This window comes from Pterocles gutturalis, unplaced genomic scaffold, assembly GCF_000699245.1.
Source record: "Pterocles gutturalis isolate BGI_N339 unplaced genomic scaffold, ASM69924v1 scaffold17167, whole genome shotgun sequence".
Classification (NCBI taxonomy): domain Eukaryota; kingdom Metazoa; phylum Chordata; class Aves; order Pterocliformes; family Pteroclidae; genus Pterocles; species Pterocles gutturalis.
This window is the reverse complement of record NW_010108244.1, coordinates 19157-46023: the sequence shown is the minus strand read 5'-3', so window position 1 is coordinate 46023 and position 26867 is coordinate 19157. Positions and strand designations below refer to the sequence as shown.

Below are 26867 nucleotides of genomic sequence, written 5' to 3'. Positions count from 1 at the left end.
ATGGGTTGCACTGACAATAAAAGAATGTTGAATGTGGTATTTGTTCCTCACAAGCTCCCAGCTGGCTTTCACTTCTACACTTGAGTGATGACATTAAGTTGGAATTGGGGTTGTGTTTTCCAACGGTTTAGTAAGTTGAAGTGTTGAGTGCAAAGTGTTGGCACTCACCAAATCTCTGCTAATGAATTGTTCATCATTTGTGCTGATATAAGCAACTGCAAAAGGTATCACTGTAGAAAGTCTGCGGACAACCCACAGACTCCTCTCTGTGTCTTTCAAGGCAGAAAAGCATTGAGTAAGTTTTTGGTTTTGTTTTTTGTACACAGACTATACCCCAGAGGAGTTTTGGAATTGATTATGACTGCGACTGCTTTGTCAAGGATGGGAAACCTTTCCGTTACATCTCGGGTAGCATTCACTACTCACGGGTGCCCCGGTATTACTGGAAAGACCGCTTGTTGAAGATGAAGATGGCAGGACTTGATGCCATTCAAACGTAAGTTGACTTTCAAACTGATTGTAGTCCTGGGAGATGTATGAGAAGTAGTTATGTGGGCTGCTACCATTGTTGCTAGTTTATTAATTTTTAAGCAATAGCTGAGAAAGCTCTGGAGAAGCAAATGGTGGTACAGGTTGATCTCTAACAGCATAAACTGGGACAACTGGGCAGGTTATAGGTAACAGTCCACTTCCCTGCTGATAGTCAATGCCTCTTGCTTCACAACCCAGAGTGTAAATGTGACCTGTAATTGTTGGACTGTGAACTTTGGCGACTACTATGGAACAGTTGTATGTACTCCACCTCTGCCAAGGGTGTTGTAATCTCTGGTCAAAAGGCAGGAAAGGCAAGAGGGGATAATAAGCTCTTTGGACAGCCTAGGTTGTATCTGAAGCCTTAAAAGTACTGGCAAAGGCTGCAGTAATATTTAAATCTGTTTCACCAGGAGTGTTTAGATAAATGGTTGAGTAGTAGGTGTACTTTTTAAAAAACAAAACACCAAACAGTTTAAATAGCTTTCAGTTGCATGTACCAAACCCTTAGTCCATGTTTCTTGTCTTTCCCACCTAGTTGTGTAATTACTACAGCAAGTGAGGCACAGATTAAAAAAAAAATGTAGCTTACTCTAATTTTTGCCAAAGCTTCCTTAACAAGGGAAGAGGAGTGGTAGAAGAGTGTGAGGCGCAGTCCTTTCAAGCAGTAGTTGTAATTCCCAAACATGTTTGTTTTTCTTTCCTAAATCATTAGAAGGCTTAGACCTTGTCTTTGAAACAGCCTGCTTCCGTGCTATGGACTGACAGACAGCTGGATTCCCAACCTTGGGGCTACCTCCGAAGACTGATTTTGCCACTTGGGGTTTCTCCCATGAGATAGGGAAGGGTCTTGCTATAATTTAAAATGGGGGAGCCTTCCTTGTTCTTATCAAGGTGCTCCCAGTGAGGCTTACCACTTCAAGGGAAACAGGATCTTTTTATTTCAGGATTGTCTTTGTAAATACCATGTGGTCAAAGCAAGCCAGACCTGCTCTCCTTCCTGTTCTCTGCAGCCTCATTTGCAAAGGACTTGCTATGCCTCGATGCATCCTTCAGCTGATGACTGAGTCAGCAGGTCGTCTGGGACTCTTGAGTGGGTGAAGTCAGTTCATGTCAATAACTATGTGCCCCTGGAAATGCCTTAAGCAATAACAGAATATGAGATAACAAGAGACAGGAAGTTTGATCTTGCATTTAGGCCTTGATATTTTGAGCTTTAAGCTTCCAAATAGCAGGTTGAAAGTTTATGTTGTGGTTGGTGTGACACCCTGGAAGATGATGGAGGCATACCTAGGAGCTCAGCGGGTAGGACGCAGAGGTAGCTGGTCTCACAAGGGTAACTGTCCTTGTTTGCAGTTCCTGAATTGTCTGCCAACTAGAAATGAATGTTATCAAAGACATCCGGAAAGGACTGAAAGCTAGTGGTTTGTTAAACAGTTAACCACTAGATGGGGCTAAATATGTATAATTTAACTAGCATGTGTAAAGTACTGCTCTATTACTTATGAAATTAGTACAAGCTATTTATCTTTACTCTCTTAAAAAATAATCAACCCTGCTATTTACAGAGAGAGTTGTCCTGTACATTAGAGTAGTTAAAGTGGGGGTTTTTTTGCCTGTTGACATATCACAGAAATAGGAGAGCAAAACTGACTTTTAAAGAAAAGTCTGGTCATAGGATAAAGCTTAGCAGTTGTTTGTAAGTGGAGAGTAAATGCTGTTGCTCAAATACAGAAGAAATACCTCATTTCAAGGTTGAAAAAGGAATGTGGCATTCCTTTATAAACTCATTATTCTATAGCTAAAGCAGTACAGCATTAACAACTGACTATAAAGTTGCACAATGGTATATAGGAGCTATACTTGCTAAGAATAGCAATTTCCAAGTAAAATAGTGTAATTTGAGGATGTTGCTAGCTGTAGGAAATATACTGGGGGGTTAAAGTAATTAGGAAGAATTTTTAGACCAGTGTTTAAAATACATTTATATCATGATTGATTCTGTAAGAAAACACTTCACAAAAATATTTTTCTTCACTTTCTTCCCTTCTCCACTAAAATCTGCTCTTTTTTCTGGCCTTCTGCAGAAGCATGGGGCATAAATTAAAACAGTTTATTGAAGAATTTTTCTATCTTCTTTCTTGAGTGAAAGTGAGCTGGAGAAACCCTTTTGTCCTCACCTCAAACACTATTAAGCATATTTAGACCTTTAGACTCATTTATAGAACAAGTCATAGAACTCTCCAATGAGTATATTTTCCTACCTAACAGGTTACAAGGTGTAGTTAAATTACAGCTAGAATGCTTTTCCTCTTTTTCTTGTTTATTGAAAACACTGTTTTCTGCACTTTTTTTTTTCTCTCTTGGGTAGTTCTTACAAAATTAACTCTGGGACGTATAAACAAACCTAGACGGTAAGAAAAGTATTGCCTGAGTCTTTGCTTGACTAACCACAGTTTTAGTTTTACAAATTTTTCTCAAATTTGTTCTCTGGAACAGTGGCAACAGTTCCCTTAGAAGGATTAGGAACCTATGTGCAAAAAGGTAACTGTATGGTGAATGAGTTTTCTTGTCTTGAATCCTTGCTCAGGCAGTGTTCTTCCCTAATTTTAATGTTACAACTGCTGCTTAGTACTAGCCCAAGCCGAAACTGCTGATTGTCAAGGATGGGCCATAAGCTACAACACTGTGCCTAGTAGTTGGTAGATAGTGTGTTTCTTTGTCTTGCGACCAACTGTATTTTTTTGTCTTCTGTGAGATGTTCTGTGGTGAGGTTGTGGTTTCCTAAGCCCTGGAAGTAGCAAAGAGGTGTACTCTCAAATGGTTGTCTGCGTGTTTGGCAGCTTTATTACTTGGTTAAAAATAAGTTTTACTTTGTCCAGACTCCTAGGCACCTTAGCATCCTCTGCCTTCAGGTTTTCTAGAACCTGTCTTGCTCCTGGTTAATGAAAACTTTCAGGACCTACCTGCAATATCATTTGAGGATTAGACATTTTCAAGTCCTTTCTAGTGGCAGCAGCATGGACCTGTCAGCCAAGTTGTTGTTTCCTGTGCAAGCTGCGTGATCGGTTTACAAAGGGTCATGCAGTTTTGTGCAAGCTTGTCCTTAACCACCTCCTTTGTGAATGGTTGACAGTATTCATCTCTTTACAGACCTCCCACCGTGATACAACTGGCAGCTGACTTGCTAAGATCTGTTAACTACTTGAATTTTGCAGCAGACATCATGGTTTCCAAATAGTGCTACCAGAATCTGTCCTTGCATTCATATGGACTCCTGCAGACAACTGCAAACAGTTGTTATTCAGAGTTCTGGTTTAGTCTCAGTTTCCTAATGGAATGTGATCTTCTCTCTTGACAGGTATGTGCCGTGGAACTACCATGAACCCCAGATGGGTGTCTATGATTTTGCTGGTGACAAAGATCTGGAGTATTTCCTGCAGCTTGCAAATGACACTGGTCTGCTGGTTATCCTGAGAGCTGGACCTTACATCTGTGCAGAATGGGACATGGTACAGTCTTTTGTAACGGTTATCTCATTTCTAGGGTAAATCTAATGCCAGTATTTCTGTCTTAAAGTAGACAAACATCCTTGGTGTATCCTTGAACAAGACTGTTGGGTTAGTGTATTAAAATCAAAGCATCCTAAGTGACTTCTTACAACACAAAATTACTTTGTTTTTTTGGGAATTATTACTTGTAGAAAATCAATCTTCAATCTTCAGGTCTCAGTATGTGTTTTGATAAAAGGATAAATTCTTCTTACATTTGCTAAAGATAGTCACTGAAATGATTCCCTTTCTTTTCCCAGGGAGGTCTTCCTGCATGGCTGTTGGAGAAGAAATCTATTGTTCTCAGGTCTTCTGATTCAGGTAAAGGCATCAAAAAAAACTAGAAAAAAAACCACACTTTAGCAGCAAGGTGACTGCTGTTTAAGGCCCTTACTAGATAATTCCTATTTCAGCTTAAATTATCTTGAGTAAAATGTTCAGTGCATCTGATTAAGAAGTGTGCGTTCAGGAAGTATACAGAACAAAGTAGGGTAGAAAGTTTCCAAGGTGTTGACGAGTTTCATGGTAATTGGTCCCAAGAGAGAAGTAATTTTCCTGTTGAAATGTATTAGGACAACCTGTGTGATACGTATTGAAGTCTCTCTGGTGACTTTCAAAGTTGCTCAGTATGTAAATATTTTATTTTTTAGTAAACTGTACTGGAAGCTGATATTATGAATAAGTATAAGAGCACATCAGTTCAGTAAAAGCTGTTCTGTTGTACTTTACATATTTAGAATACTAGGCAAAAACTACTTGTATATAATATAAGACAACAACCAGAAAAAAAGCAGAAAAGTTGTGAAACATTTATACTTTGTGTATGACAGATTACTTGGCAGCGGTAGAGAAGTGGATGGGTGTCCTTTTACCAAAGATGAAGCCTCATCTCTATCAAAACGGAGGTCCAATCATCATGGTGCAGGTAACTTCCTGAGAATCAAATGAACCCAAGCAGCGTGGATGGATGCTTATGTTGCTCTTGCAGTCACTCTGTGGGTGTTGGGTGGCAAAGTCACAGATGTTCCTTAACAGTTTCAGGTAGCTGAAAGATTCTGATGGAAACTTGTATCCTAAAGAACTGAATGTACTATTTCCAGAATTCAGAGAGCACTTATCTGCTATGTCAAAGTTGTTCCCCACAACTATAGAAAGCACTAGAGGAAACTTGTGGAGCTTTTTAGGCCTGAGTTTCGTGACAGTTCTTACATAAAGCCACAATCCATTACAATTGCCTGAAACCCTCCGACAGGAAAAAAGGGGAATACGGATACTTGCAGATAGAAGCAAAAGCAGTATGGAGTGAGCCTAAAATTTGTGACAACAACTGTCTCAAAATTTAGGATTCTTAGTTCTTGGCACCTAATTTAAGCTGTAAATATTGCAGAACACAATGTTGTGCATTCTTGGTGAGTAGCTTCCCTCTTAAACTCCTTCTAGATGTGCAGTGGTGATAGCTTCATATTAGTATTTGAGCATAATAAAAGCTTTGTTTTAACTTCTTTTTTTTTTTAAACTCCCTGGTTGGCACAGGATGGGATAGGAGACCCTTCTTATAATATGCCTAAGGTCATTGTTCTTGAACAATGTATTATGTCTATTGAGCAAAAGCACTTGGCAAAATTATTCCTTGGCAGAAATAAGATGCTTATAACAGGATTTTTAGAAATAACTTTCAGGTGTGTGTGGCATTGGATCTGGAGCTTGAAAGTCCGTCCCCTTGGGAAAAGGGCAAGATGCATACCTCTCAGTAGTAGCCAGATTGTCCTTCTCCCCTCAGTCCTTTGAGTCCATTCCAGGGCTTTGCTGTTCATGTGAGCCCCTTGTAGATGTTTCTGTTCTGGAAGTCCAATTTTGCTGTAGGTTTGATCATGTCACAACCTGTTGTGTGTTTTATTGTTCTGCTTGGGAGGTGCGTCATAGCTCTCCCTTTTTAATAAAGACTCTGTTTTGATCACTGTTGCTAAGTAGCTGGGGTAGAGATTTTTATGCAGAAGGTGATTTTCTAGGAAAATTACTTATCTCCACACAGTGATTGCTCCACTGTATGATACATGTGAGAGGAATGAGTGCCTGGAAGTGTTGTCTTCTCCTATTCCTCAGGTCTGGAGTTAAAATTACATTTTCAGCATTGCTGTCAAAGGAAGAGGACAGGTGGATTTAGACTTTTCATTTTGGTTTCAGATGCAGGCTGAAGCTGGCTATAGCTTTACTGACTTGCTTTTACTGTGTAGGTGGAGAATGAGTACGGAAGCTACTTCGCTTGCGACTACAACTATTTGCGTTCCCTTCTGAAGCTCTTTCGCCAGCATCTTGGGGATGAGGTGGTGCTGTTCACAACTGATGGTGCAAGCCAGTTTCACTTGAGATGTGGAGCTCTTCAGGGTCTTTATGCAACGGTGGACTTTGCTCCAGGTTGGAGATGGCAGTTTGTTACCAAAAAATTCTGTTGTGTGTGCTTGTGGCAGTTCAAACTGACTTGACTGGTAGCAAATGACCGAGTAGCAATTCTTGACACAAGTCAAGAGTTCTTGGTGCCAGGATGTCATTCTTGAGAAAAACTGGGTTTTCAGAAGATGTATCTCAAAGGCAAAGACATACAATGCATGCATGCATACATGTATGTATATATCTTAAATAAGTTCTGCAACCTAAACACTGGAATCAAAGGCATTGATTTCTGTGTTTTCTGATGTAACTTTCTTGTCTGGATTTTTGCTAGATGTTGGAAGTGAGACAGGACACCTATTTTAGTAAAATGAAAGACTGAAAAAGTCATGGATGTAGCAACTCAGTTTTATTTCTATTTTAGTAAAATGAAAGACTGAAAAAGTCACGGATGTAGCAACTCAATTTTATTTCTCTCTGATTATAGGTGGCAATGTCACAGCAGCATTCTTAGCTCAAAGGAGCAGTGAACCTACAGGCCCTTTGGTATGTCTTTTCACTTAAATTTCTTGTGTCATTCCTAATGTTGCAGCGGTTAATAGGAGAGGAGTTGACATCAGTGTGTTGGAGAGTTGTAGAGGCACGTCTATGAAGGCATAATGTCCAAGGCAGTCAGAAAAAACTGAATAACGGAGCTTCTGTGTGTGTTTGTCAAATCCACATTAACTGCTGTTCTGCAAATACTATTTTAGACTCAAAAGGTATTGATTTTGGTTCAGTGTTTTTCCTTCTTAAGACAAATGTTTACAAAGCAGCGGAAACAGTAAGTATGATTAGATGAGTTAGTGAGGTATGCGTGTGGGTGGAAGTTAAAAGCAAAATTAAAAGAGTAGGTTAGAAGTTGCTTCCTGTTTTCAGCTACCCTTAAAGGTTTTACACCAGCTAGAATGGGATGTGAGATCACTGGGAGCCATTTTGACATAGGGAGAAGGCCCATTAAGATTACAAGATTATCTCTGTGCTATGAAGTTATTTAGAAGGCAGCTTGGGTATTTGAAAGATTTTTTTTTTGGTTACATCTAGTCTATGTATGCTATTCTACAGAGATTGTATTGGTTCCATCATTTATATGAATGCCAAGCGTCTGAAACATGTTAATTTTGACAGGTTCCAAGGAAATGTGTGCTCGTGGGTACTTAAGCCATTATTTTCAAAGTGTCCCTATAAAATTATTGAAACTATCATTTAATTTCTTTGGCCAGTAACCTCCTGAAAAGGACTGATTTAGTGTGTACTTTGTTGTATTTATAGTAGCTTAAAAATGGCTTGCATGAGTCAAGGTGCCTCTTTTCCTTCCCTCTTACAGCTAGTAACCTTAAACCACGTTGCATGCTGTTCTGGTTCCCTCTTCATGTTTTCCCTTTCTGTTTTGCCCTTCCTCTTTTCAGGTTAATTCTGAGTTTTATACTGGATGGTTGGATCACTGGGGGCACCGCCATTCTGTTGTGCCCACACAAGCTATTGCTAAAACACTTAATGAAATCCTGGCACGTGGTGCTAATGTTAACCTGTAAGTGTGTGTTCAGTAGAGGTTAATTTTGGGGGGATTTTTTTCCCAAATCAGAAAACCTGATTTAAGTGGATGGCTTTTTTTTTCCTTTTTAGGTACATGTTTATAGGTGGGACTAACTTTGGCTATTGGAATGGTAAGAAATCATGTAAATTATACTAATGATGTAGGGGAGCTGTTTATGAATTAAGAAGTAATGTATTATGTGAAAGAATAAGCTATGCCTGCTTTCCCATGGCAAAAGAGGACTGCACTAGCTGTTCTCTGTCTATTGCCAGCACGTTGTGCTAAACCCCCATGGTATTGATCTTGCAAAGGCTACTTCTGTTTCACTCAGTCCTGTGAAACAGTGGAAACATGGATAAATTTGTTTCTCTTCAGAATATTTCTGAAGACACTGTAATAGAGCAGTATGAGCTCAGAAGGACATTGTCCTCCATCAGGAACAGTTTCTCTATGCCAAATCCCAAATAGCAAGGCCTATTTTGAATCTAAAAATGTAGCAGTGTCTGGCTGTGACTGAAAAGAATTCTGAAAGTTGATACCTTTGTGAAAAAAAAAAAACCCAACTCTTTCACTACTTCTATTGCTTTTTATTTTTTTCTCCTCTCCCTTAGGTGCCAATATGCCCTACATGCCACAGCCCACTAGTTATGACTATGATGCTCCCCTGAGTGAAGCGGGGGATCTGACAGAAAAATATTTTGCCTTGAGGGAGGTCATTGGTATGGTGAGTGTCCCTAGGACTTATTTAGAAGTGGGATTTTTAGATGTTTTTGTGATGCCACAAACTGTAGCTAGTGGGTGGGACCAGCTTTGCCTTTGCTGTAAAAATGCACAGTATCTCTACAAACTGGAGACTGAAGTGAAACATGGAACCTGTATCTGGATTTTGAATAGCCTTGCATTGAAGGCTGTTCAGATGAGCCTTAAAAACACATTCTGTGGAAATCTGAAGGCTCAGGCTTGTACTCGCTCACCTGTTGTATGCCAGCAACGTTCCTATTCACTAGAAGACATGCTTTTGAGGGGAGTAGATCTCCGAGAAGTGTATTACATTTTCTCTAGGTTTGAGCACGCCTTTATTTCCATACCTGCAGAAGGCCTGCTGTGGATCATTTTCTTCAGTTTCTCCATTATCCCTGAGCTTTCCCTTGATGGGATGATTTTGATAGCCTTTCAAAGGTATCCTCACGTCTCGATACAGTTTTTCTCACCAGAGATATTCCCAAACTTCCTGTTTTTGAGTTGTTTTCTTCAAGGCAAGATCCCTATCTGAAATGTAAGTAGTGTTCTAGCGCACTGAGATAGATTTGATAAGATCTGAAGTGTTCAGTATAACCTAAGGTGTGTTGGGTCACGCTACAGCTTTTTTTGGTGTGGTTTGTTTATCTCTTAATTTCCATATCCATAGGATCTCGGTGAAGTTTTCCTGTCTCTGCTGTGGGTTCTAAACCCATAACAGTCTATATCTACTCAGTTGCAGTTTGAGGTGGGGCTGATGAAAGAAAATTAAGTTGCCTGTAACTAATGACTGCATTTAACATGTTAGCTGTGCTACAAGGCTAACACTTTATAATTTTCCTTTACTGTTTCCTTCAGTTAATAAATGTAAAGGAGAAGGGTTTCAGTCTACAGCTTCTTTCAGTTGCTGACAGCATTCTCTAATTTTTACCATTTGGGCTGAAATTTCCCACTTTTGACTTCTTGTCTTGGGTGAATATAGTTTTGTTTTCTTTAAGCCTGAACCTTGATTATTTTCAAATACAGAGAGTAAGAAGTGAACTTGCTACCAGAAACATAAATCAGGCTTTCATCAGTCCGTAGTTGAGGTTTAGCAGGAGGGTATTGGGAATTATAATGCTTTGGTCTGTAAAAAAAAAAAAAGAAAAATCAGCTACACAAAAAAACCACCTTGTCTTGGTACAGAGGTGAGCTTTTGAGCATGAGTTTTGTGCTGGATATGCCATGTGTAAGCCTAGCAAATTATACCTGGTGCTAAAACTTTTAAGCTGAAGTCAAAGTAAACTCTTTTTAAGAAAAATGCCCTTTTAGTCCCTCACCAAATTTATTTTAAAAAAACCAAAACCAAACTGGGAACTGCAAAAGCAAGCACTGGGAAGTCACTGAATGTGCAGATTCAGATAGCCTTCACAAGGGAGGTCCTTTGTGCATGTGTGTGAAAATCTAGGCTTAGATTGCTTGATCACAGGGATGTCTTGCCTGCAGAAGCTTTTTCTCTGTAGCATGCAGACAGGGCCATGTTCAGTAAATGAAAGAACAGATCTGCTTCTCAAAGAGACTAGCCCGGGCAGCAATGGATTAGCAGGTGGTGGTGGTGGAGTATAATAACACAAGGCACAAGAGGCTAATAATTCCTTTATGGAAGTGCTGCTAATGAAGGGTCAGGTGGAAATACTGTCCTACAGGTTTGGAAAGGTTAACTCAGGCTCCCATGTACTGGGGAGACCACTGCAGGAGGGTTGTAGAAGACAGTAAGGCAGGCTCTAGCCACAGGAGGGCTCTGAGGGCACCGGTGTTTCTTTGGCAGCTCATTTCTTTGCTATGCTTTTTACTGTGACCTTAAGTTGAATCATTGTTAAAAATTGTTTACTGGATGTGATTAAGTCAGGCTTTATTTTTTTTTTAAATCCTCCATTTTAGACTAGATGCAGCTGTAATCCTTTAGCACAGTGAGGTTATTCTACTTTTGTAAGTTGTGACATGGAAAGTGAGAATTCAGTTAAAGCATGTTTGTATTGAAGTTTTGTGTGTGTGTTTTGTTTATTTTCTTCCTTTCCTTTCTAGTATAAGCAGTTACCAGAAGGTCTTATCCCTCCGACAACACCCAAATTTGCATATGGGAAAGTTCGCTTGCAAAAGGTAAATTGACATCTGTAATACACTGTGTATCTTTCTGTAGTGCTGTATTTTTTGCAAAAAACAAACATGCTCATGAGGGTGTCATGGCACTCTAGATATCACAGAAAATAAAGAGGGAAACCTTGAAAACAAACTTTCAGGAAGGAGGGGGCAGAGCTTGGGAGTTAGGAATCATGCCCATGGTGGAAAATAAGAAAATGTATGTTAGGTGGATATAAAAAAATATTTTTTACAATGTACAGTATGTGCCTGAAGTTTTACTAAACTGAAATAATGTATTTTTAACACAACAGAATCATGGTTGTCTAAGATAACTCTTGTATGAGTAATGTAGCTGGGGAATGCTAGCATGAGAGCTGTGAGCAAAGGGTGTTTTTGTGTTGGTGATGCCCTGAAGTAGAAGCAGCAGGTAGGATATACATATCTTTTAAATACTTCTAGGTGTTTAAATTTTGAATATGGAACACTTATTGATAAGACTTCCAAATTTATTGAAAAGTTTCATAAAAGATTTGTGGAAAATCTGTAGCTGATGAGAGAAATTTTTTTTTGAGGGAAAACCATGCAGAACGCAGCCTTGCTATATCCTGTCTGACAACAGTGGTAGAGCTGGTCAGCACATGAGTAGCTGGGGTTGGTCCATAGGACCATCATTTTAGGACCAGTGACAGTTTTCTGTGAAATATGGTTGAGAACTAGGTTCCTACAGTGAGTGTAGAGGATGGTTTAAGGGGAGATGGAAGAGACAACAGGTATGAACTTGGCTGCATTTATTCTGCTGGGCGCAGACAAGTTGTTCTGAGGTGAAGGATTACCGCAGCTGGTATACGGGATACTGTAGTTTGTAACGTTTTGATTTTATAGTTTGTATTTTTAATTTGGCAGCCACCTTTCCAATCAGTGATGTATCTGATCTGTTACGCACTGCGGCTGAAGTGTTGCAAAATTTGGTAGTGATAAGGCTTTGCAGGTGTTTTCAAGTCATCCCACTCAAGTGGTGGGCAGAAATACTTTTTGTATAAAAGTAATTCACTGGTGAAGTTGAAACAGATCTATATCATTTTCAACAGCCTTTGAATATCCTCAGATGTTTTAGGGCAGGGGTTTCCATATGAGATTTCACTGAACTGGCTTGTATTTGGTAGTGACTAATTATACACCATTATCAGTACACCCATCACGTCTACTGCTATCAGAGGTTGCCAGCATTTGGGAGCCTAGCAATCAGATTTTGACTCTGCCATCTTCTCATGGTTCATGGCTCTCCGAGCTGTCCAATTTCACCAGAACGATGAACTTTCTCTTTCACGTGTTCAAGAAACGAATGCTGTGGGGTGCCTGGCCCAGACACTTGTCTTCAAAAGGAGAACTTGGATGACAAAGCTTGCTCAAATATTGCAGCTTTGACCTGACTATCTGTGGTGGGTTGACCCTGGCTGGATGCCAGGTGCCCACCAAGCTGCTCTATTGCTCCCCTCCTCAGCTGGACAGGGGAGAGAAAATATAATGAAGGGCTTGTGGGTTGAGATAAGGACAGGGAGAGATCACTCACCAGTTACTGTCACAGGCAAAACAGACTTGTCTTGGGGAAATTAGTTTAATTTATTAGCAATCAAATCAGAGTAGGTAGTGAGAAATAAAAACTAAATCTTAAAACACCTTCCTCCTACCCCTCCCCTCTTCCCAGGCTTAACTTGACTCACAATTTCTCTACCTCCTCCCCTCCAGTGGTGCTGGGGGATGTGGAATGGGGGTTGTGGTCAGTTCATCACAATTGTCCACTAAGTAGTCAACAGGAACTTGCAGCAAAAGCGGATCTTGTTTCGTTTGGTTTTTTTTGCGCACACCACTAAGAGTGAAAAGCTGAACAAAAATAATCCATTGAAGTTTCAAAGAAACAAGCTTCTACCAGCCTAGTCCATAAGTGAAATATTTTGAATGTCTGATATGGAATTACCAATGAACAGTGACAATATTTCTGGTTAAGCAGAATGACATCTTGCATGGAAAATATGAAGATGATTGATTCTTTGAGCTTGTAAGACAGGAGGCATATTCTGTGCATCATGACTAACATAAAATTGATAATGGACTTAGGGAAAATGCCACTGATTTCTCTCACATGACTAACATAAAATTGATAATGGACTTTGAGAGAAATCAGTGGCATTTTCCCTATCTTGTTTGTAAATGTAATTGAGCAAAATTTAGATAATACAGTTGTTTTGTATTAATTGTTCAGAGCAGTTGTGTCTCTTTATAGAACTTTTGTGAGAAGCTCTTGGGTTAGTTCTCATTGAATAATAAAGGGTCACTTTTATTTTTACGAATGCATAGAAAATTTTGAACATCTGTATTTTTAAAATATTGCTCCACATGTAGCATCTTTCTTTGAGGGTTCATCTGTTCTCTGTACTGTATTGTATTTTTAATGTGTCTTATAAGGATGATGTAAGGGCTTAAGATTTCTTTGCTTTCTGGACAGATGCAGCTAGATGGCTGGATGTGCAAGATGTTATATTTGGATTGAAATTTACTGACCTTCATATATCTGCTTTTTCCATGCTGCAGGTGGGCACTGTGGTGGATGTTCTTGACAGGCTGTCAGCTGCAGGACCAGTGAAAAGCACTTACCCATTAACCTTTGTTCAGCTAAAGCAGGTGAGGATTCCTTCAGCAGGCACTTTGCAGTAATTTTGTAAAGTTTAGTTAAACAACCCTCTGTGGTACGACTCTTCTTATGTCCAGTGTCTTGCACCTTATCTCAGCACAGAAGTAATAGTATTATAAAGGTGTCCAGGACTTTTTGCATTGGAGACCTTTCCATATTGTACAGTGCTCATGTTTTGCACCTGGGGTTTTCCTCTTTCCCAGAATGTAGGTGTATATGTTGTCCTGGCTTTTCACCTTTATCTCCTCTTTATTGATTTCCAGGTTCTTAAGAGACGTTTTTATCCTTTTTTTCTTCACTATTAATTTTCCTTATCCTGGCTTTTTTTTTTTTTTTGCCTCTCCTCACCTGCTATCAGAGTGAGCACAGTGGCTGAGATGGTCCCTTCTTATACAAGTCGGGGAGCCTGGAAACTGGGGAATACAATCCGTTTGACTCTTCTATGGGCCTCCTACTTATTTGTAGTCCTTTTCTTTCACGACATGGATAGTGAGGCAAGAGAATGCAGTGAGAGAAACCTTTGGGAGCAACCTCTTGGAGCTGTTGCAACCCACTGTTGAGGTCTTTCACCCTACTGGTTGAGATATGTTACAGATGTAATGCAAACATAATAGTTATAGCAGAATGGAAATGGTTTACTCTCACTTTTTTCTCTCGGGTATGTTCTAATCCAAGTCTTGAAGACAAATGTTTTCATGGCTCCTGAGAGAAAGAGATTATGCATTTTTTGACTTTGTGTTTCATGTTGGGAACAAGTCCAATGACTGACTATTTTTTTTTTCTTTCCTGATGGGGAACTTAGTGAAAAATATTCCAAAATGTTTCTGAGGTAAATCAGGTAGTTTTTAAAATAGATAATACCAACTTGATGAATATGGCAATTTATGGGCACTGGGTGACAAGTGCACTTCAAAGTTTGTTATATAAACTTAGTTATGAAGGGGCTTTCCAGTTATCTTTTCACTGAATTTAGTGAAGAAATAAGACCATCAGTCATTAGCTTCTTTATTTTTACTGAGGAAATACCTTCGCAGCTAAGACCCTTATCTTTTAAAGTTACATAAATGTTCTGATGAAACATTTAAAAATAGAAACTCTGTGGAATTTACACCCGTTACTTAAAGGTCAAAGTGAACTCTAATCTGAAGCCGGTATCTGTGATAGATGCTATCTGAAGTGAATGAAAGTTAACATTTCAGTCTGAGCATGTAGGCAGGAATGTGGGCTATTTCTAATTAATGACCTGAACTGAAGCTACAGAATGACTTGGTTCATTAATCTGATTTTTTTTCCTTTTTTTTATTTTCTTAGTATTTTGGGTTTGTACTGTACAGAACTATGCTTCCAAAAAACTGTGTGGAGCCAGCGCAACTGTCTTCACCTTTAAACGGAGTCCATGATCGTGCCTATGTCTCTGTCGATGGGGTAAACATTTTTGCTGGTATTAATTTCTGCTGTGAGTGACCTTCCCAAAAGTCATATCCCAAAAGGATACAGTCTGCCTTTTTTTTAACTCCTTTCTCCAGTTTCCCAGAATAACTTTATTGGATAATCTTCTTTAATCAGTTGAAGGAAGTAAGGAAGTATACAGTTGACTCATACTAAATGTTTGTATTCATATTTCAGAAAATTACTATTATTTCTAATCTTTTCTATTTTTTGAGATATTTGAACGTTGATACAGATTCATGACTTTAGTGAAAAAAAAAAAAACCTAGAAGAAGGGTTTACTTGCAGGTTCATGAAATACATTAATCATATACAGTTGGTGGCTTTCTGCAGTGTTTCCATAGATTGTTTTTTTTAAAATTTTTTTGTCTTTTCTTTTTTTTCCATTTGAGGGAGGGGGAAAGTAGAAGCCTTAGCCTATGTTTTACCTTATGAAACTGGCTTCTGACCACAAGTTAAAAGTTTATTGCACAGGATGTGTGGTCTTTACCTTTCATCCCTTAAGCAGGGTTTTGTTCCTGCTTAATGAGAATTAATATAAATTCTTGGACTTTGATAGCCTGTTTTTTAATTATTCTTTGACCCATGCTGTCTCTCATCACCTTTGTGTCCAAGTCAAGCTCTTCTTTCTTTATGTTGTGGGAATGGGAATAAATAAAGCTAAATATTGATGTGAGCTTCATTGGAAGATGAAACCCCTTTTCGTCACTGATATTGCCAACATCTTTTCAGTCACTAGACTAAATTTGAGGACTTGCTTCTTGTGATCAGGTGCATCAAAAACAGCGTTTTCTTGGTTTTCAATGGTTATTGTTTTCTTAATCTTGGTGTAATTCATATAGGTTCCTCAAGGTGTCCTTGAAAGGGACAAATCACTTACGATAAATATAACTGGGAAGGCTGGAGCAAATCTGGACATCTTGGTAGAGAATATGGGCCGAGTTAACTTTGGTAGATACAATAATGACTTCAAGGTAAGTAAAATCAATTGAGTTACTGGATTATGATGGCTTTTCCTCTTTTCCACAGGTTTAAAAGAAAGTAGTGGGTTAGAGCAGAAGGATCAGGATTACACAGCTGTAATTTAGCCTCAAAGTATTACTACTCACTAGTTTGCATTTGAGTCACCGAAATCAAAGTGGAATTGAAAACTGACAGACATATTTTAAGTTTTTCCTTGTTGGTTCACTTATGTTCTCAGCCAAAGTGTCGCCCACAAGACTTTCAAATTGAGTTGACCCTGTAGCTAACATCTTAAAATGTGCAAAGCTGTTTGGATAAACTCCAAAAATGGATTGGAAGTTGGCCTAGATCTTGGTTGTATTTCAAGGCTTGTGAATCTTGGGGTTGTATTTGAGTATGGGTACATTTATATACACTTTTGTGTCTTTTTCTGTGTCGCATATCGTTTTTTCAGCAGCATACCCTTGCAATATTTTCAGTGTGGCTAGGAAAGACTGTCTCATGAGCACTTCACCATGCAAAATTGCCAGTTCAGATTTGGATTTATCAGTGTTAGAGATAATTGTCAGAAAGCTTCCAAATGCTTCTAGGTCCATGGTGCCCTTTGGGACTGTTGCCTTGCTGCATGAGTGGCTGTGGTGGGTTAACCTTGGCTGGCTACCAGGTGCTCACCAAGCTGCTCTATCACTCCTCCTCTGTCAACAGGATAGGGAGGAAATATGATGAAAACCTTGTGGGTTGAGATGAGGACAAGGAAGATCACTCAGCAATTACAGTCGTGGGCAAAACAGATTTGACTTGGGGAAATTAATTTAATTTATTGCAAATTAAACAAAGTGGGATAATGAGAAATAAGAACAAATCTTAAAACCACCCTTCCCTTCTTTCTAGGCTCAGCTTCACTCCTGATTCTTCTGCCCTCTTCCCCTGAGAGGTGCAGAAGGATGGGGAATGGACAACCTGTGCCACCACAGTCTTCACCATGGGCTGCAGGAGGATTTCTGCTCCTGCACCTGGAGCACCTCCTTCCCCTGCTCCTTCACTGACCTTGGTGTCTGCAGGGCTGTTTCCCTCCCATTTTTCTTACTTAGAGCTGCTATACAGTGTTTTTCTGGCTTTTCAAGTTGCCTTGCCTTTATCTGAGTGGCAGGAAAGGGCAGCTAGTTCCCTAATGTTTTGCCTTCAAGCAGAAGCAGCAGAAATGTTGCATGTACCTATTTATTTACTCACAGGTGATAAGGAACCTGTGTGCTTAGTGCTAAATTAAAGTAACAGAACAAAGAGCTAGAGGTTGGATTAGGGAGGTGCTCAGTGTTACTGTGGTTGAGCTGAAATTCACACTTATGCCAGAGTTTCAACCTTTTAAAGATTTAAGAGTGAAAGCAAGTTTATTAGACACATCTACACTTGCATCCTCTAAATGCAGGATCCTTCTGTGTGGAAGAGGCAGTCTTTCTCAGGTAGCTTTGGAAAACATGCATTGCTTCATCTGGTAGAATCCTTCCTTCATGCTATTCTTTGTGTTGGTTTTGAAAACTGTGAATATTATACCTTGAGTTTTAGATATTTTTCATTTTAAAAAATAACTTTAGGGGAAGAGGTTCCTACCTTGTGAAGCCTCGCATTTTTAAGCAAATAGGGTAGCTTTTCTGGATTTTGTTTGGCTGGGTGGCTTTTTGTCACTTTTTTTGAGCTTGAAATAAACTAGGTGTCTAGCTTTTAAGAAGAAATCTTAAAAGGGTTTTGGTTTTTGTTGATCTAAGTCTTGTTGTTGAAGGACACAAAGGAAGAGTGTGGTTTCTCTTTTTTCTATATTTTTTCACATGCTCACTGCCACCTATATCTTTCTTTTACTTGGAAAATTTATCCACATCTAAACGATTGAATATGTGTAAAAACCCTTAGTAGGCATTTAATTGCATTTGGAAAATCACACCGTTCGTAGTGCCTAAAGATGGGCTTAGGGAGGCAGATTAGAAAGTTTGGGCTAAAGTTGTGTTGCGTTACTTCAGTTGATCGCTAGACAGAATAAAGTCTAGGTTGCATAGAAGTTTTGCCACTTAACTCTATGCAGATATTTTATTTTGATATAAGAAAAAGAAGTTTTTTGTTCTGGAAAGTGGGCATCTAGGTAAGGGAGGAGAAAACCAAGTAGTGCTTGTACTGATGATGAGGCTTGTGGAGTCAGTGCAATGCTTACTAGGCATCTGAACAGACACACGACATCGTATCAGCCCTCTGAGGACAGAGAAAATGTGGTTTTCCTTGTTCCTGTTGGATGTGTGATGTTTGCAACAGACCTTAAGTTGCACTGAAAAAAACAGCTTCTCTGCAGGTTCTATTCAAGTGATGATATGGACGTGGCAGGATTGGTTTAAAATCAACCCCTTGCATTGCACTGAAACACAATTTTAGGAACTATTATTATAACACAATGACCTTCCTTTGCTGTTGTGTTCACTGTGCGAGTACCCCGGTGTGCTGCACGCATGGTTCCATAGAAATGAAACAGGACTCTGTGGGCTTGAGGCTGACTGTAAGCTTAAAGTATTTCACTGAATCAGGGTCACAAAGTCTGTGTTTGATTTTGTGATACTGTGTGCTAGCTGTAGAAGATTTGTGGGAAGTAAGTGTTGCTTTCTCTGCTATTGTGCAGGTTCATGTCTTGGGTTAGTGACTCAGTGTTACCAAATTTCTTGATGGTATCTCAAACTTACGATAGTTAATGCTTCTTGTGCTTTCATAGGTTTTAGAATCATGTTCATGTTAAAGCAAAACAGAAATTTTCAGTTATGGGGAAAAAGGTTTGAAAAAAACCACTTGAGCATCAATGAAAGCTCAAAATTTCAAAGAGGAACAATCTTTCCCAGAGAATAAATGAAACTTTATTCTTAAGCAAAGCTTATAACTGCATGAAGACCAGATGCTTGTTTTTTTCATACACAGATTGGCAGCTGTTGCAAGTACTTCGATTCAGTTTTTATTCCTGACTGGTTTATAGTTGCAGACAAATAGCTTCAATAAGATGAAGCTAATTATGTTTTGGTGTTTTCTTCCTCCTAGGGTCTAGTCTCAAATTTAACTCTTGATCAAGATATACTTGTTGAATGGGAAATCTATCCTCTAGACATAGATGGAGCAGTGAACCATGACATTAATTGCCACCTTGAACGACCAAAGAGATCTGTTGACAATCCACTGAGTTATGAAGCACCTACTTTTTACACTGGTAGACTTTCAATTCCTGGAGGGATTCCAGACTTACCTGAAGACACCTATGTCAAATTTCCTGGCTGGACAAAGGTACAATTTTTTTCAGTAAGAACTTGAAGTCCACTCAGAGAGCTACTGGAACTTCTATGGACACTCAAAGTCCACCTCTCTTGGATGGGTAGAAGTTGGTTGTAGTGGTGGAGTGTCTCAAATACATTTAAAATATTAAGAAATGGATTCCTTGCTGTAAGGAAATCTGGAGATAAACCATAAAGAGAAGGGAAACATACTCAAAAGATATATGGTATTGGTCTAGAAAGTGGAGCATCACAAAAAAACTCTCATTTTTCAACAGTGAGCATGCAGGATGGGTAAGGACAAGCTCAACTAGCTGTTGGGAGGCACAGAGAGCAGAATGTGTGCACCGAAGTGCCACTCCTCTTGGAGGCTTAAGCATTTAAGTCCAAGCTTAAGGGAAGTGTCTGTGATAGTGTTAGGTATCAAAACAATTAATTTACTGCTATTAAAAGAGAGTGAAGGAGTTGCTGGTGGTCTATCTGCAGTTTTGTAGTGGTTAAAGCACTTCCCGATATGCAGAAGACTGATTCATTGCAGGCAATGTTGTGGTACTGAACTTGGATGAGGAAGTCTGACTTAGACTGTCATATTTTACACAATCACTGAATAAAATCCACCAATAGCTCTTTGCAGAGGAACTAGAATCTGAGACTTCTGCAGTAAATTCTGTGGCCCCTGAATCATAATCAGGAAGCGAGATGACCATACTTGCCTGTTGACAAACTCATCTTTGAAATGGCAAATGAGTCCAAGAATTCTCATGTACTGGTGGGAATCTTTTCCTCTGATCTACTAACATAGAAACCTTTGTTTTACATAGTTTGTGTACTTTCTAAAGCAGTCACCTTGAAGAGATCCCAGATGAACTGTAAGTAAGGGCTATGGAATTAATCCTTCAAGCTTTATATGGATTGACCAAAGTTTTAAATAAGATCCCCATCAATAACAAGATTGAGGTGATACTGGGTGTGGAAACTGAGACTTCCATATAACTTTACCAATGAGCAAATGCCTTTAAGGCAGAGGGTTTAAAGGGTTGAAATTCCATTCAGGAATCTGGAGCTTAATTCCTTGAGTGGCACTGTGTAAAAACTTCCTCCACCCTTGCTTGAGGATCCACAATGCCCTTAAGCATACATGTCCCAGAATGTATGGTTAGATTTATTGGACTTTTTTCCTTTAATGGAAAAGAGGATTTGGAGTCAGGACTGTTCTTGATTTTCTGTGGAAATGTGGGTTGTAGTTGCTGACCCTGCTAAAGAAAGTCTTGTTACTGAAGACAGAGATCCACCCTCCTTTATTTTGTCTAGGGTATATTTATTGGTGTGTAGTGTAATGATTTGCTCGTTCAGGGCATAGAAATTCGTGAGTGTGTAGTCCTTAAACACTGCAATGTTAATAAGGATAATTTGGAATTGAGAAATTGAGTTCATAGCTTCACTCGTTGTAGTTATTTTTCCAGTAACTGATAAAGATCAGAAACCGAGACCTGTCTGATTATACCTCCTGTGTTAGAACTCTAATGCAGTTGATTCCTACAGTAAACTCCTACTTCTCCCAGCGTTACAGTCACTTTCTGTAGTAAGTAGGTTGCTGTCTGGTGGGTATGCTCAATAATTCATCCTGTGTGGGGGGAGTTTGCATTAATGCTGTGTTTTCTTCTGAAACTACAACAGAAGCAGAGTAGTGAGCTGGAATAAATAGCTCTTTTGCCTTTCAATACAGCAAAACCAAGCCACAAAGCAAGATTAATATGGTTTAGAAAAAAAAAAGTTTGAGGTCAAAATTTATTAACACCTTGGCAGAACTCTGCAAGATATCATCTTATACCACGGAAGCGGATACAGAGCTGAAATAATTCACCTGTATTTGCAGATGTACCAACTACTTATAAAATTTCTCTTGCAAGTTTCACAAAATTTCTTTTAATACTTGAAAAAGAAAACATGGGAAAAATACCTCCAAAACAGCTTGAACCGCAATACTCAATTAAAATTGTGCTTCTGTAAATCCTTTAAAAGTGTTATTCTGATTTCAGCTATCCCAGACAATTTTAGAATTCACCAAGAGTGTAGTAAAAGTCCTTACTTTCCACTGAATCAGACTATTTGATTACACTATTTTATCAGTGTACGTCAATGCCATGAGTTAGTTTTGTTTTCCTTGATATTCTGATTACCAGAGGCCAAAGCAAGAGGGAAAACACAGAAGCAGTTACCTGTTCCCATCCCTTTTCTTGTCCACTGGACTCTTGTCTGACATATGGTGAAAAGACACTTAGGAGTGAAAGCAAATTATTTGTCCAAATCAACTGTATATCCTCCCTTCTTTCTTGTTTAATGAACCAAGATTCAGCTCAACTCAGTAGGAGCCCATTTGTAGTTTTACTGAACATTTTGCAACTCACCGTGTTATAGACTTTTGGAAAAAATATTTAAAAGAGTTTTTTTAAATATTAATGATGCCCTTAACTCATCAGGGAATTTAGATTCTTTTGACTGTCATTAGAATTTTCTTGAACAGATTTTCTATCCTTGTGTTCTATCAAACTGAAGGGTGGAGGAAATTCAGTTACTATCTGAAGAGTGTTATGCTTAAAGCTATTTTGTCCTTTGGTCTCTGTCAAATTATTAAAATGGTGTTGGTTTTTTTTCTTTCTCTCTTAACAGGGGCAAATTTGGATCAATGGCTTTAATCTTGGGCGCTACTGGCCGGCCCGTGGTCCTCAGCTAACGCTTTTTGTTCCAAGGAATATACTTGTTTCGTCAGTGCCAAACAACATAACAGTGTTGGAACTGGAGCATTCTCCTTGCAGCACCCAGGCGTGCGAGATAGAATTTGTGGATAAGCCTACTATCAATGCAACCATGCAGTATGAAAATGATGCCCCCCAACTCTTTGTTAGAGACATATGGTTGAACCATCTATAATAATTGGAGTATTTCCTTATCTTCCCCCCACTTTATTCCCCTTTCCCTCAAACCATACTCCCCTTTTTTAAAGACTCCGTGTTAATCAGTAAGTTGCTTGGCTGGGGCAACTTTTTAGATTCTTCAAAGACTTTTTTTTTTTTTTAAAAATCTGACAGTTAAATACTGAAGTTCTCTTAAAAATAAAAGCTGTAGCTTTATAATTTGCCTTGGACTGTGAAATTGAACAACTGGAAGATACCATTTGTATGTCTAGTAAAAATGTACTCCTTGTAGGCTGCTTACATTACAGGAACCCTCATGCTTTTTTTACCATGTTTTGCAACTGGAGAGGAGCCTGCTAAAGAGGTGCACAGTCCTGCTAGCTTGCTGTTAACTCATGTGGACCGGTAGCTCAGAGCTGCCAATAGACTAGACGCTTTCAGGTGGTTTTATCATCTGCTTAGTATTGATAGTCTGAAGGGGCTCACTGCCAACATTGAGCAAACCTCATTTTTTTCACCTCTGTGTAAGTGATCTTGGAAAAATTTCACTTGGTTTCTGACAGGACTAGTGAGAAGAAGTGTGGAAGACAGCACTCAAATGCTAGCTGGTTCAAACAGCAATGATGTGGAGGGACCCTGTAGTCCCCTCTTGGAAAGCCAATTTACTGCTTCCCTTCTGCTATTTCTGAAGACTTTAAGTAAATGGATAAGTACAAGGACATACATAAAATCTAGGCTGGTTTGGTTGGACCATAGTCTCTGATTAACTTGCCTGTGGAATGTTTTTCCATTTTTCCTTTTAATGGATCCTTTTTTTCTTTTCTTTTCTCTAATGGGGCTGGAGTATTTGGTTTTTTTTAGAGGCCAGCAGCTTGGAAGTGGAAGGCTTTAAGTTAAAGAATTTTAATTCTCTTTTAGACTTTAAGTCACATCTCCTGTTTTGTTTCAGTAAACTGATGATCTTTGTAAGTGCCCGATATTTGCAAAGATGTGCAATCTCGGTCAGTAAACGTGATTTTCTGCAACAGACAATCTTCTTGTTGATTCTTATGGGTTTGGTGTCAATCATGAAAACTCCTTGGTGAGATTTAAACAACAAAAGTTTAAGAATCAAGTATTTTCATGATCTGGGTTTTCTTCCTTTGATTCTTGTCTGATATGATTAAAATGGTTCTTTAAAGATTAAATCCTTCCTGGGTGTGTTTGGGAAGGAAAAAGAGGATGAGGTAGAGTTATGAGCAAGTGCAATATTAAGGGAGAAATAAGGTTGTAAAGTCTCTATGAACAAGGAGTTCTCGTCAATGTCTCATTTGTTTTCTGTGCGCAAAGTAAAGCGAAACAAAGTGGTTGTAATGGGCTGTGTGGACCCCAGAGGTGCCACCCTTCTCTGAGATGGCTGATGCAAAAATTTATTTCTTCTCAGCTGCTGAGGAATATTGCTGTCAACTGAAGAGAGTGAAAAGGAGCACCGCTCCCTTGGGTACCTACATCTCTGCTGTGTGTTTGACATATGTTTGGGCTTTCAAACCACACGTATGTGGTTCACCTGAGCCAGAGAGCTTCTCCGCTTCAATTCTCACCTCAAATGCAAAGTCTAATGGCTGGAGGCTGTGTGTTCAGTACATGACACACTGTATTCTTGGAATAAAGCAGTCTGCCCTGACCCCAGATTTGTTTTTTTTCTCAGCACCATCCCTATGCAGACCCCAGAACATGCTCTGCAAGCAGTTAATTATGAAGTATTAATTTCCTCACAACCAGGCCTTGAAAGCTGGGAATGGAACACAATTAATTTCATACCAGTTGTGGATTTTCTGGCTTTAAGTGTGCAGAATGACAATACCATTTATCCATTACTCCTACAACAGTACAGTGCTTTGACAATCAGGAATATTTTTATTTTTCTGGCAGTTAGTGCTGTGAGGGGAGCAGAACTGCTGGCTCTCATTCTGACTTCATTTTGGTTGACATTGTACTCATCAAAATTTTGTGTAATCCATGAGACTTCACTTTTTTTTGCCATACCTCTATGTAATATTAAGGATGACAAACATGCAGCTGGTTAGGTGTAAGACTAACAAGAATAACTTGGAGAAAAAAAACAGACTCACCTTGGCCAAGTTACAGTTTGGTGTTGAAGGGTAAGGATGTGAAAGGGTGTCAAGATCCTGCATGACCTCATCCAGCTGCTGCAGCAACTTTTCTTTTGAAATAAATGACTGAGTTGCAAGAAAGCTGTCTTGCAGGCCAGGACTTAAAAGTGTGGTAGCCAACCTCAAGGTCCTGGCTGGAAGATGGTGTGACACAGGAAGGACGAAGGTCTGCTTTAATAGATCTCCTTCAATGAGAAGGTAAAACTGGACAGGAAGAAATGATCTTGAGAGTAAAGGGCTGAATGGAAAAATGTTGGAGAAGACATAACAGGGATCTTTTTAATGGTTTTGGTGAATAAAGTATGTATGCTTAAAATCCCTCTTCAGAAGGTATTTTCTGTCTCTTGTTACAATGGGAGTAGTGAAGCAGAGCCCTTAGCTTTGGGGGAAATCTAGAAGGTGTGTGTTACCTGCAGGAGGTTTCACAGGACCAGTGTTAGTTTCAGGTCCTTGGTAATGGTAATATATTCTCTTGGTGGCCAAGGAATCAGCAATGTGTTTAAGAATTCCTGGTTTGGACTTCAACACTTGTCCCTCAGGAGCCAAGTATAGCTAGGACTCCAAAGTCAGGGTCTTAGGAAGGTCCCACTTTCAACTCTACAGTGTTGTAATGAGCAGCCAGTCTTGGTCATAAAACTCCCCAGCATGTGTTCAGAGTGGGCTCTGTGCAAGCATCACAATAAGATTGCTATCTTGCACTTTGTTAATGTGCTTACAGCTACATGACTATAACTTTAGCCTTTTTAACTTTTTTTTTTTTTGGTAGACAAGGGGCAAAAAATTGAACTGGGGATTGAGTTTGAGACTCCAGCAGATCTGTTGAATATGCTGCAAATCCAATAGGAAAATGCAGCCAGCATCTATGGTTTGAAAGGATTTGTCTGTTAAGTGTCTTTAGTCTTCGTAAGTGTATAATCTATTTTTTTTTAAACTTGGTGCTTCTATACTAATATTAACTGAGCATTTTCAGTGTTTGTGGGCCAGAGCACAGATCTGAGCACAATGTGGGGAAATGCCTACCAGTTGTGGGTCATCCCTCTAATGCTAGAGATAAGAAATTATTTTTCTGTTTCATTCTTCCTTAAGTCTTGCCGGCCCTATCTCTCATAGTAGTAGGGAAGTCTTAGGTATAGAGAAACTAAAAAAATTTCCTTCAGTATGTCTTTGGTTATCTGAAGAGGAGTTGGTCTTCACCCCTTCCATCTATCCATCATTAGTTTGCAAGCGGGATGGTGTTGCCTTTGCTTACAGCTGGCTTATACCTTTCTTCTTCCTTTGCAAGTTCCACAAATCTTGGTTGGGTGCACAGAGTGAACACTCTTTATGGATCTCTAGTCTCTGTTTAGCTAGAAGTCTCCCCTGGTTATGGACTTCTGCAGTAGCACTCTCCAACATGCCTCCTCCATGTTCAATTTTATTTCTGGATGTTGAAGCACTCCGCTCTACCAGCAAGGCTTCTTGGAAGCCTTTATTCTCTGAGAGATGGGGCTGGATCCTGCACACATTCTACACATCTTCTTTCATTCTTTCTGACTTTTTTTTCTGCCTCAGTTTTCTGATGTGGTTTGCCCTAATGGTGAATAGGTAGATCCAGTGCACTGAAGAACCTGAGAACCTAGTACTGAACTCGGGGGTTTAGCACGATTTCCTGCAAAAATTTTGTCAAAGCAGTGGCTTCTGCTACTGTGCGTTCCTACGTTGCTCTTTTGGTCCTTTGATCCAGCACAGTATCCACTTCAAAAGCTCAAGTTAAACCAATGTGAGTCTTTTGGCTACATCCAAACATAGACACTTTTATTTAAAGCACTGAATCCACCTAGCTTGTGTTGAAGTAGAAGAAAATTGCTGCTGATTGCTATCCACTGAAGCAGCTCTTTTTTTTTTTTTTTCTTCTTCCTTTTTTACTTTTTCAAGTCTAACCTCTCAGGTTGGTTTGCTTTGACTCAAAGGCTTCAGAGGTGTTGAAGGAAACCTAGAGCTTCAACGGATTCTTTCTAATTTTAACCATCTGATGCCAAGACAGTTGGTGTTGTAGTATTACCCACATTTTGGACTTCTCTAAATGCCTTTTATTGGAAAAAAAGGGACACAGCACACCCCACCACTACCCCATTTAAGCTTGATCTCCCATCCTAGGAAATAAAAGAACTTGCACAGAAGATGCAGGAGTAGAAACTAGCTATGCTGAAATAGCTCCAAATGCTTATTTTTTTTTTTAAATTTTGAAAAACCCAGTCTGTGCGAAGATACTGAAGTAAGGTTATAGTAGCGTACTTGATTTGCATGAAGTTTGTTTCTCCTTTGTACTGTACCTACAGGAACAGTGCTGAAACGGGATGTTTAAGCACTGTGGAGATAGAAGCAAACAAGAATATTCAGTGTTACAAAACATGATCTGTATGAGAAGACAGAGGGGAAAGCATAATAGTGTGTCAGGTGAATAGTGGGCTGGTTTTTCTTAATTTTGTTTTTTCTTTTTTCAAACCGTAGGTTGTGAATATTT

The 26867-nt window shown here is 39.3% G+C and overlaps 1 protein-coding gene across 1 annotated transcript; it reads left to right on the top strand.

Annotated features, from left to right (window-relative positions):
• GLB1 (galactosidase, beta 1) lies at nt 1-22227 on the top strand. The gene is made up of 16 exons (XM_010072574.1): nt 1-36; nt 327-496; nt 3893-4043; nt 4343-4403; nt 4913-5007; nt 6317-6497; nt 6958-7016; nt 7919-8040; nt 8136-8176; nt 8658-8770; nt 10849-10923; nt 13495-13584; nt 14906-15019; nt 15886-16017; nt 19070-19309; nt 21967-22227. The coding sequence occupies exons 1-16, from the start codon at nt 1-3 to the stop codon at nt 22225-22227; spliced, it is 1941 nt and encodes a 646-aa protein (XP_010070876.1).
• The last annotated feature ends 4640 nt before the right edge of the window (nt 22228-26867 follow it).

Coding starts and splice junctions, on each gene's coding strand:
- GLB1 (XM_010072574.1), top strand. CDS start 1: ATGGGTTGCACTGACAATAAAAGAATGTTGAATGTG. Junction 6,498..6,957: donor AACGGTGGACTTTGCTCCAG/GTTGGAGATGGC, acceptor CTCTGATTATAG/GTGGCAATGTCACAGCAGCA. Junction 16,018..19,069: donor GATACAATAATGACTTCAAG/GTAAGTAAAATC, acceptor TCTTCCTCCTAG/GGTCTAGTCTCAAATTTAAC.